This window comes from Stenella coeruleoalba (assembly GCF_951394435.1).
Source record: "Stenella coeruleoalba genome assembly, chromosome: 13".
Lineage (NCBI taxonomy): Eukaryota > Metazoa > Chordata > Mammalia > Artiodactyla > Delphinidae > Stenella > Stenella coeruleoalba.
The window spans coordinates 58926456-58938821 of NC_137159.1; the positions used below are offsets into that span (position 1 = coordinate 58926456).

General features: G+C 35.5%; 1 protein-coding gene across 4 annotated transcripts in view; it reads left to right on the forward strand.

Moving 5' to 3' along the window:
• The window catches only part of MAP4K3 (mitogen-activated protein kinase kinase kinase kinase 3), a 189891-nt gene extending 177863 nt beyond the window's left edge, over positions 1 to 12028 (forward strand). For all 4 annotated transcript variants that reach the window (XM_079940535.1, XM_079940536.1, XM_079940537.1 and 1 more), the window contains 6 exons: positions 1992 to 2163; positions 3985 to 4053; positions 4132 to 4224; positions 7123 to 7193; positions 9693 to 9748; positions 10422 to 12028. In XM_079940535.1, coding sequence (XP_079796661.1) covers positions 1992 to 2163; positions 3985 to 4053; positions 4132 to 4224; positions 7123 to 7193; positions 9693 to 9748; positions 10422 to 10509 — 549 coding nt within the window. In that variant the 3' untranslated portion in view covers positions 10510 to 12028. The remainder of the gene's footprint in view (positions 1 to 1991; positions 2164 to 3984; positions 4054 to 4131; positions 4225 to 7122; positions 7194 to 9692; positions 9749 to 10421) is intronic.
• The last annotated feature ends 338 nt before the right edge of the window (positions 12029 to 12366 follow it).

The following is a 12366-nucleotide window of genomic DNA, read 5'->3' on the forward strand; positions in this document are numbered from 1 at the left end:
TTTAAATGTTTTACCTTATTAAAAATAGGACAGATTTTATCCATAGCATATCCCCAGGTGGGAATGCTCCCAGAGAGGGTGTTTGGAGAGTATTCGTGAAGGAGTGTCTAGACCTCTGGGATGGGGGCACTTGGGCATTCACGGGGAAGGAAGAATGTGGGAACAACAGGTGTGCACAGAGCTTCACGTTCCAGCCATGAGGACCACACTGCATCTTCTGACACTTTAAGACTAGTAGTTATGGGAGCCCCATTTCACCTGTTTATTTTCTCTATCATTTATTTTCTTTAGAATTTACAGTGAGTTACCAGAGTAAAAAATAAATCAGGGGGCTTCCCTGGTGGCGCAGTGGTTGGGAGTCCGCCTGCCGATGCAGGGGACGCGGGTTCGTGCCCCGGTCCGGGGGGATCCCACATGCCGCGGAGCGGCTGGGCGCGTGAGCCATGGCCGCTGGGCCTGCGCGTCCGGAGCCTGTGCTCCGCAGCTGGAGAGGCCCCAACGGTGAGAGCCCCGCGTACCGCAAAAAAAAAAAAATAAAAAAAATAAATCAGTTTCAGTAGTTTTTAGAGATACTAACAATAGCCATTTGGGAAGTATAATGGAAACACGGCCCATTTATAAGAGCAACAAAAATATAAAATATATTAAGAGTAGACTTAATAAAATATGTGTTAAGACCAATATATTTTTTAAAAACCTTTTTATCGTGAAGAAGAACGTTGCTAGCACCTCAGACCTCCCCGTGGCACCCCCTACAAAACAGCTGCCTTGTTTTCCATTTTTACCATGTAAGCATGCACTTCTAAACATTAGCATTAATTTTACCTGATACTTCAACTGTATACAAGTAGAATCATAAAGTATACATTCATTTGGGTCTCACTTCTGTGCAACATTATATTTGTGTAGTTGTTGGATATACCCATAGTTTGTTCGTTTTCACTGTGGTCTAATTTCCCATTGTGTGAATGTGTCATCATTTTATCCATTCTACCATTGATAGGCATTTGGGTTACTTCCAGTTTTTGTTATTCTGAGCAATGCAGCTTGTGCATATTTTTGCATGTCTCCTGTGGGTGCATGTAGTCATGTTCTCTAGCGTGTATAACTAAGAGTGTTATTGCTGGGTTCTAAGAGATGTGTATCTCGGCATTAATAGGTATTGTAATTAACCATTGTGGGCACACCAGTTTATACTCCCACCATCAGCGTTAGGAGCATTTGTTTGCTCTTCTCTGAGTAACCCTTATTATTGTCGTTCTTCTGGCGGGTGTGTATGGTTATCTTGGTTTTATTCCCTGATTACTAATGAAGTTAATGTTTTCCTCTATTTTTCCAAACTTTCAGAGTGTGAATTTAGTCTCTTTGTAGCAAAATAAAAATAATTTTAAACTTATGTAAAATTAAAGTGGGTTGCATTTTAACTAAGTTAATTTATTAAATAGAATCACTTGAAATACAGGGCTAAATTTCTCTTATTTGTGGTTGTTTTTTTTTTTCTGTCCACACTTCTAAGGGGAATGTCTCTTGCTCATTAGCATTTCAGTTTTCTCATCCATGTTTGCTCAGCTGGTTAAGAAGGCAGAGGAGTAGTACTGAAGCAGCCTGGGATTAGGAGAGAGGAGACTCTGCCACACAGGGTGGGGGGCAGGGGGGACCCTGGGCCAGCCACCCAGTTGCTGGGTCTTAGTTTCCAACTCTGAAAAAAGAGGGTTGGACAGGTGATTTGTAAGTCTGTTTCACCCCAATATGCTAAAAGTGTGTGGTTTTTAACTTAAAATTTTTTTGCAGTGCTTAACCTAAATTCTTTATAAAGATACTTTCTTATTTAGATTTTCTGCATACCCTGAGTTTCTGTGCAAAGAAGCAATCTTTATAGTAGAGAGTACTATTTTATATATTCTCATAAAACTAAAAATTCTTATTAGTGTTCTCATGAAATTTTTTTTGCTTTTGTTTTCCTTTGTTTAATATATTTTGGTTTTTTCTAGCACATAGATTTTCCTATACCGTGTCCACTTAGAATGTTTGAAATGCTGGTCGTTCCTGAACAGGAGTACCCTTTAGTTTGTGTTGGTGTCAGTAAAGGGAGAGACTTCAACCAGGTGGTTCGATTTGAAACAGTCAATCCAAATTCTACCTCTTCATGGTTTACAGAATCAGGTTTGTGATTTTTAATGAATTATTAAGTAATAAATTTACTATATCTTTCATTAGGCAAAGGTTATTTTTAAAGATCTTGCAAAGGCCCTTTGTTAAGAGTCTTTGGCAACTAAGGGAAATGTTAAAGAACCAATTTGCCAATAAATATTGATTAGTCAGGAGTTTGTTGGAAGCCTGAAAGAGTGTTCACAAAAGGAAAAGAATTGAGACTGAGTTTTTTTGGCATTGAAAAAAAATGATCACAGACGTTCACAAAAGTCTAAAGACAATTTCATGGCTTGCTGAATCCCAGGGGACTTGAAACAGCTTTCCTTTGAGGACACATTACTGAAGGAAAACATGGCCAGCCCTTGACAACATTATTGTGGCTTCTCTTTGGTGCCCCTAAGTTCTGGGTTAAAGAGAACTTAGGCCCATCTTCCCTTTGAGACACGGGGTGAACTCCTGCTTTCTAATCTCTTCCTCCCTATTTAACAAGAAGGGATTGTTGGTTGATTAATATTTTATTTAGTGAATTTCAGTTGTCTTAGTTCTCCCAAGCATTTTAATTTTAAATCCTTTTCTACTAATTGTTGAACGAAGGGCCTCATTTCCTGACAAAAGAATTTTGTCCCTTCCTTCCCAGGAACTTTTGATTACTTCTCTTACCATAATGAAATCCCTTTATTAGAAGTTAAACATGACAAATATAATTCATCTCTGGTTTTGAGATGATGAGACAGAGTAAGAGACAGAAAGTATGTTTAGGATTTTGTATCAGCTGAAATTATAAGCTAGTGGTTTCCTAAACTCTACTGCACATTAGAATCCACCTGAGAAGCTTTTAACACTCTTGATACCTCAAGTCACACACACCCTCGATTAAATAAGAATATCTGGGGCCAGCAGCTGGGTGTCAGCAGATCTCCAAATGATTCCAGTGTTCGGGAACTAATTGTTATAAGCAATTTGTAAATCTCATTTTCCTGGCTTTCTATCTAGTAATGCTAGACTGGCTTCTTGACTAATTTTCACCAAGTGTGTAAGAGTCACAAAGATCTCGTTGACCTGATGTACAGGAGGCCTATTCCATATCCTTCCAACCCTGGTTAGTTACAGAAGTACCAGGTCTAAAATACGTGTGAAGGTCTGAAATACAGCCATCCATGGATTTATTAAGATTCTAAATACTGTAGGAAGTAGAAAACAGGCAAGCTAGACTTTGGATCAGACCCACTCTCCAGAAACAAAGGCCTATAGTTTAGCAGTTTCAGTTTTGATGTTCATACAAAGCTTGGGATATCCTACTTTTTGCTTCCTGGAAAACTATGTCATTTAAACATTTTCAGTTTGTGAAAACTTTCTTAAATCATTATTATAAAAATAGGGCCTCTATGCATTTTTAGGGTGCTTCATACTTCTCAAAATACTTCAGTTTTCTTAACTCATTTGGACCTGAAGTTATTTGTTTGACTCTCTGATTCATTCATTCAACAAATATTGAGAAGTATGTACACAGCACAGCCCCTGGCCTTCTAAGCTTAAAATCAGAAATTAATCATTGCCATAATATAGAAGATTAGACTCCTAATTTCACATATGAATAAAATAGTGGCATCACCAAGAGTAATGACAATAGCTAACCCTCCATTAAGCACTCACTTAGTTTAGCTCTTGCATCAAATTTTGAATCCAAGCCGCCTGGCTTAACCACTACATATGTACAGTTAAAAATATATATCCATTTCAAATTCAGTGATGTTCAGAATTCTTCTTTTTTTAATGTCTCTCCTTTAACTATTACTGTTTTCTGTAAGTTTTATCAAGTTTTTTGTGTTGTAGATACCCCACAGACAAGTGTTACTCATGTAACCCAGCTGGAGAGAGATACCATTCTTGTATGCTTGGACTGTAAGTTTTTATTTATGAATATCTTATCTTAATGAGTTTTTTTAATCTTAGTTTCTGAGTGACTTTTTTTCTCTCTAGGTTGTATAAAAATAGTAAATCTGCAAGGAAGATTAAAATCTAGCAGAAAACTATCATCAGAACTCACCTTTGATTTCCAGATTGAATCAATAGGTAAGCCAGAGTTTTGTGTTTCTTGTTTGATTGCATTATGAACTGCTTAAAATAATTTGTCTAATAATAATTTGAAATTATAAAAATATATTACTAAGGGCTCATTCTTTTAAATTGTAGGATGTAATGAATATGAGGTAAATATCAGTCTTTGCTTTTACACATTCTCTAAAATAGTTTAACAACCGTGACATAATCTGTAACTAATGTTATTTTCCCTACAGATTTGGCATTTTCAAAATAAATAATTAAATATCATTATTCATAACCTAGTTGTGAACTTCCATTTTCTCCAGACTCCTGCACAGTTCCCCTATAAGTACTTTAAAATTTAGTACTCAGTATGGTCTATTGTATTTTTGCTGTTGTAGCTCCTGATCAGAGAGATCCATAAGGATGTGGAATTCCCTTCTTGCCGTTTTTACATTTTGCTTGATGAGTTTTTTCTGAAAACGGATTTCTTACACAATCAGTATTCTAAAATGATTACATTCAGGAAAAGTAAGGTGAAATGACCACACACAGTTTTTCTGGTGTCCTTTATCAGTAAAGATACTTGCATGTATATGCATTGGCGGACGGTAGGGCCAAGGGCAGATAGTTCATTTGCTTATTCTTGGTCCTACTTTTATTCTTTCTCCCAGTTAGAATGCCTCTCTCCCAACAAGCAAACACTGATGATAATAAGAAGTCAGTTTTGAGGGACATCTGCTCAAGATGTTAAAATGGAATCCATATTTAAAAACACATAGCTAGCTCAATAAAGAAGACAAAGAACAGAAACTCAAACTAGTATGCACTCCTGAGTGGTAAAGAAGACTAGCAGTGTCCCACAGGAGATGGGGAACCAGAGCCAGGCTTGTGGTTTGAGGTGCCTACTAATCAAGACTCTCCCCACATAAGGCCTCGTGGTTTTATAGGGGATTTTTATCCACCGTTGAAAGAAGGAATCGTTCCTGTGCTCTACAGACTGCTTCAGATTGTAGACAAAGAAGGAATGCAGAATAAATCAGTGTTTAACACTATTGATACTAAAATCAGTTAAATTATACAGAAAACAAAATTACCCAATCTCATGAAAATAGATTTTGGAAAATCTGTATAAAATACTAGCAAATAGAATTCCATATCATCAAATAGTAGACTTTACCTCAGAAAAGCAAAGATGGTTCAACACCAGAAAATTTATTTATGTAATATAGCACATTAAAGATTAAAAGCGAAAAGTTATGTAACTCTTCAGTAGATGCACAAAAAGCATCAGTAAAATCTGTCATTCATGATTTTTTTTTAAAAAAAACAACTTTTTAGAAATTAGGAGTAGAAGGAAATGTCCTTCATCTAGCAAAGCCTATTAAAAGTATTGTGTTTAATGGTTAAACTAATTCCCATTAAGCTGGAGAATGAGATAAGGATGTTTGCTATCATCACATTTCAACATAGTCTCATTGGACTATGAAAAGGGAACTATGAGGATTAGAAAGATATAAGTAAAAAGTCCTTTTTTTGCTGATGGTATGAATATCTACTAGAATATACAACTCTAAACTGTTAGAACCAATAAGAAAATTCAGAGTTGCTAGATATGAGTAACACAAATGGATAGCTTTCTGATATGCCAGTAGGACATGTAATCAAACATATTTAAGACCATCATCTAGGAAATTCCAAATTATTGTTTAAAAGCATAAAAGAAGATTTAAACAAATTAACTACACCACGTCCATGGATAGAAACACTGAATATGGGAAAGATGTCAGTTCTTCACAAATTAATCCACACATTCAGTGCATTTGCAATAAAAATCCCAGTAAGGTATTTTCTGCCACTTGATAAGCTGATCTTAAAATTCATATGGAAAATCTAAAGGCCAAGAACAGTAAAATACATTTTGATGAATACTTGCCCTACTTGATATTGAAACTTACTATAAATCCATAGTGATTAAGACAGTGTGGGATCAACACAGGGATAAATAGAAGAGGCTCAAAAATAGACCTACGTGTAATTGGAAATTTACATCATATGTCAGTGGGGAAGTGAGGTCCTGTTCAACAAATGATGCTAGTACAATTGGTTATCTGCAGGAAACAAAATCAGACTTTTTCCTCACTGAATACACACAAAAATATATGTTAAATATGTAAATACAAAAAGCAAAACTAGAATTTTTAGAAGGCACATATGCCTGTATCCCAGTAATTCTATTTCTAGGTGTCTACCCCAGAGAAAATTTTGTACATGTATTTAAGAAGAGGTACAAGAATGTTTATTGCAGCATTTTTGTAACAAAAAAATTAGAAACATCATTTGGTTCATCATACTAAATGTATGGAAGTTGGAAACATCCAATATAAAGTTTACACTGATAATGTGAACTTGTTGTGTTGTAATAGTAAAAACATGCATGAGAACAACAAATACCAAGTACATAACAGTGGTTATCTCAGGGAGGAAGGAAAGGTTAGACTACAACTAGAGTAGGAGTTTATAGGGATGCTGGCTGTATTCGTTTTTATTTAAAACAAAAAGCAAATATGGCAAAATGTTAGCATTTGAGAGTTAAATGGTGGATACATGTGTTTTTAGGCTATTCTCATATTTTTCTATGTGTTTGAAATATTTTATCAAAACAAAAATTTCTATAGCAAAAAATATTTTCAGTGAATTTTCTTTTTCTTATCAAAAAGATGAGTAAGGTCTGTATAGTATTTATGCTATATAGTATATACTGTGTAGTTCTAGGCAGTATGGTAAAGATGCCATTATAAATATGGAATGACTAACACTAGTTATTAATTGAAATATTGTTATGCAAGGTAGAAAGAGGGATGAAATAATGCTTATCAGTTGAACTCTTGTACTATTAACAGTAACTGAGCTGTTCTTGCCTGCTAGTTTGCCTGCAGGACAGTGTGCTAGCTTTCTGGAAACATGGAATGCAAGGTAGAAGTTTTAGATCTAATGAGGTAAGTAATCTTTTAAAAAATTATGTCCATTAAGTAGTCATGAAGCATTATCAAATTCTACATCACACAATATTCTTTAACTTTGGAAAATTCCTGATTGATGCAAGGAATACTTGATTTGCTAATTTTATTGATATTTTCTGTATTCAATCTAGTGATAAAATTAATGGCGCATACTTTATAGCAACCTCTCTCTGTCCATTCAGTCGAACAGTTTCAGTGCATATTTTATGTGCTTCCAGATAATCACCCTTATATTCAGAACAAGAACTTCCTAAATACTGCTAACAGTGAGCCAACTCTGATTTTCTTTCAACTTTCCCGGGCTGTCACCTGGAACAAGAGTACTGATGGAGGCTCTCTCTGTCTTGAAGCACCTTTTCTATTTTGTATTTCAGAAATAATGACCAATGCAGACGATAAGTAAAGGGTTCCACATTTCTCTTGAAGCCACCTTGCCTATTTCTGGTATTCTTATCTCCTTAGTCCTTCCTACCTTAATTTAACTCCAGGAATAATTGAACTCCAAGTCATATGCCGTGTTCAATTCAGTTCATCATTTATGCCAGAAAGTGCTGGGGTTATAAGCATGAACAAGACTTGGTACTTTCCCCCTAGAATATTACAGGCAAGTAAAATCATCCTAAGTTCTTTCAATAACCCCAAGCCAGTCTCATTAGTAACTTTTACTTGAGCGTTGGCGGGAAGGGAAAACATTAGGTGCCTCAAGCAAGAAAATAGCTCATTTGTGTTTTAAACTGTCGGTAGTTAAGATCAGCATTTCTTCTAACCAGTAAACAGTATAGCAGAATGATCATGAGCGTGGGTTCCTGAGGAGACACCCGGGTTCAGTCTCAACTCTCCTGTTCAGTAACTGTGTGACCTTGACATATCACTTAACTTCTCTTTGCCTGTATTTTTTCATCTGTGAATTGAGGATAACAGCATAGTACTTATTTCATAGGGTTGCTAAGATTAAACAAAAGGAAGTATGTGATGTGCTTGGCACAATGCCTGGCCTATGGTAAGTATTCAAGAAAGGTGGATGCCAGTATGTTTCTTTTTTTAAGATTTTTTTTTGTTTTAATGTGGACCACTTTTAAAGTCTTTATTGAATTTGTTACAACATTGCTTCCGTTTTATGTTTCGGTTTTTTGGCCACAAGGCATGTGAGATCTTAGCTCCCCAGCCAGGGATCGAACCTGTACCCCCTGCATTGGAAGGCGAAGTCTTTAACCACTGGACCGCCTAGGGAAGTCCCCTACCAGTGTGTTTCTAGGATTAATTCCCGCAAGAGGGCTCACCTCTCCGGAAGATTTTTTTTTTTTAATCACCTGAGGGAATGGAGCCTGGAGATAAGAATAGTCAACAGCTAATAAACACCAGGCAGAGAAAGAAAGGCATCATAGGATACAAGAGAATGGTTTAAAAAAGATAGTTTGCTCAAACAATCACCTGAGGGGCTTTTTCACACTACATAAGCAGCCCTTACTAAATACAACCTCTCCAAAAATGCTATGTCCTTCAAGTAGGCAAATCCCAAAATATTGAATACTTTGAAGATCATGATGATGAACCGTTACTGCTGAAGTGAGCATGTTGTATCCTTCAGGTGTGCTAAGTTACAAAAGAAGTCAAGAATCACTGACTGCTGTTTCCAGAATAATTTCAGTTTCAAAATCAAATTGTTTTCTCAGCCTACCAAATTTTGGGGAGAAGCTACTGCCATTATAATTGGGAATGTTTTGCTTTCAGTAAGCAATAAACAATGGGTTTCTCTTTCTCCTGTAGCCTTAGTCTTAACTCCCCAACTGGGAATGGTCACACTGAGGACTTCTTTAAGGACATATGCCATTAGAAAATATTATTTCAGGAGACTTGGAAAGAAATGGGAAAGAGAATTGTTATCTACTGAGCATTTCCTTAGCTAGGCATTATACCCATTAATACTTAAAAGAATACTGCAAGATACCACTGCAAAGTAAACACTGTCTATCCCATTTTGCAGAAGGTAAAACCGTTTCCAACAAATTACATACCTTGTGCAATTGTCACAGCTAGTAAGTGGGAGAACTGGGATTTAAACTGGAATCATGAGTTTGTCCCATCATACCACACTGCAGCCTTTTAAGTGAAAGGACCAGACCTAAGTGGCTTACTACTGCAAGAGTCTTGCTATTAGCATTAAGATGACTGACAGGAGGTTTCTGATAAATAAAACGGACTAGGTGCTTTGCTTTTAACTTTTTCCGTTGCAGTCTGTATGCCAGCAAATGGTTTACTACTCTCATGTTTTATGATTAATTCAAAATTAGCCAAATTTTTCCTGGACTAACAAATGGATGCACTTACGTGCTGATTTAACAAGTTAACAGTCATACAGGGATCTATTTCCATCTTAGGACTTATGCTTCTCTTCTATAGAGTTATAAATTAAATGTCCATGTAAAATTTTATGCCTTTCATTTCAGAAATTAAATTGATATTTTAATTGAACAGGTAACACAAGAAATTTCAGATAGCACGAGAATTTTCAGACTGCTTGGATCTGACAGGTATGAAAAGGAGTTGTATTAAATACATAGTTCTAAACATGTTTTATAAATCCAACATGAAACTGGTTTCTTTTTTGAGAGAATTGAAATTTCTACAGTAATATATTCAACATTATATTTTTCATAATATAAGAATTCACAGGTCAGAAAGTTATGAAACCTTTGAGAATGTGCCTGATCTTCCAGTTACCAAGAATGTATAGATCTGTCAGTACTACTTTTGCATTAATCGTAATATCTAAAGTATGATTTACAGGACAAGAAAGAGGAGATACCATATGCTAGCAAACAGAAAAGTTTTCAGTTTTAGTACCAATAGGATTTGGAGTTCTATTCTGATTTACTTTCTGATTCTTGAACTACAGATTGTTTTCAGAATTCATGATAAGAATTAAGTTCCCCCAACTTATTCCTAGTACAGGTTTTACCCCTCTGACTCTTAGGACAGCACTGGCTTAGAGGTGGGAGGTGGTGGGCAACAAAGGTGTACTTCCCAGAGCTGGAACTGACTCTTCAATCATAGTGATTTGCAAATGGTTTCGGCCCACATATCAGATAAGGAGCATTTATTAGAGGCATACAATGAAGAAGCAGTGGAAGAATTTTCTGCTAACATTAGTTTTCAAGAATAACTTTGTTTTGTTGTATGTTTTTTGTTTGTTTGTTATTTTAGGGTCGTGGTTTTGGAAAGTAGGCCAACCGATAACCCCACGGCAAATAGCAATTTATACATCCTCGCGGGTCATGAAAACAGTTACTGAGAAATGCTGTGCTTCGACAGTTAGCTCTAGAGAGAAAGAACACTACCACTGCAACATTAACGGATGCTCGAAGCTGTACAAAAGCTGCAGTTACCTGGCTTCAGTTGCTTGTAATTTATTGTGGCATGAGACAAGATGGGGAAATGTTTTGTTTTAAGTGGTATGGATATATTTAGCATATTGAAACCACACAAGTGCTTAATTCACTGTTATGTAATCTTTGTACATATAGGCAGTATTTTTCTGTGAAACTTCATATTGCTGAAGACATACACTAAGAATTTATGTAGATAATGTATTTTATGAGATGTACAAGTTAAGTGTCTTATCTGTACAGATGTAAATGTTGATGAAAATGCAATTGGGATTGATATTTTAAGAATCCTTTAGTATATTCTTGGGTGCGGCTATATTACAAAATGGGATGCTGGCAATGAAACCGTACATTTAACACTATTGTATTTTTATTATATGTAATTTAGTAATATGAAGATAAATCTTGTAACTTTTAAAATTGCAATGGAGGCTGTAATCATTTTATAATCTTGTTTTTAATTTTAATGCAAGTACACTGGTGTGTTTATATTTGCACAAAGTATTGATATGTGATGTATTAAGTCACAAAAGTAAGCTGTGACATCGTCAATATGCATTTGGCTCCCCAGCATCTTTTTAAAATGTATTTGGATTGTTTTCTATGTGAAACAAACCAATTAACCCCCTGTTGTAGTAACTGATCTTTTTATATTTCAGCAGAATCCTGTAAGATTGCTTGTCTGTGCTTAAAAACAATACCTTCGAAAAAATTTTTGAATCACAGAATAGCGGTACCGTGACGTAGCACTGCAGTTGTCTGAATTACAGTATGCACAAAGTATAAGTTAGCATTATCAAAGAGTCCACACTAAACATTTCTTATCATCACTTTGAAGAACTATAACATTCCATAGAGCGAAGTGGTTCAAATTTCTAGTGGGATTTTTACTTTTGTTGGCCTTATTTTATGATCATTTTCATGTTTCTTTTGATTTAGAGTATTAACACTTGGCCAAAATAATTTAGTTACTACCTCATATAAACAATATAATGGTTACTACACATCACAGGAACTTAGTTTTGGTTAAAGTCATTTTTGATTGCTTTTTTCCAGTGGAATATGTATATACCAAGTTTTAGAAAAATGCACACTTTGGCTCTTTTTTGCTATATGTTCTTTATATTTTAATGTGAATATATACACAAAGAACAAACTAAATTGTGATTTATGTTCTTCATTTATTTTAATTGACAGTCCTTTTAAATATGTTCCTGATTGTACATAGTGTAAAATAAACATGTTTTTTAACATGCTGTTGTATAGTAGCTTGTCATCCGGCTTAATCTGTATATAGTGAGACTAAAACATATTAAGTAGAAAAAGTTTTTTAATTATTCTAAAATCCTTAGGTAACCATTCTGATCCTTCAGATCCTGATTTTTTATTTGGTCTGTCTCCTCAATTTCATAAAGGGGTAATATTCCCACATTTGTGAAAAGGGCATCTTTTGTAGAATCTTCAATTTCCCGATCAGGAAAATTGGTGAAACATTCATAATCTTTTGGTTAGAGCGGGGCTTGGCAGACTGCACTTCTCAGCCCAATCCTGCGTAATGCCTACTTTTATAAATGAATTTTATTGGAACAAATTCGTTTGCATGTTGTCTATAGCTGCTTTTGCAAAAAATACAGTTTCCCCCAAAAAACTGTATTACCCACAGAGCCTAAAACATTTACCATCTGACCCTTTATAGAAAGAGTTTGCTGACTCCTGGGTTAGAAAAAGGAAGGGAGAATGCAGTTCTGGAGGCAAGGCGGGGA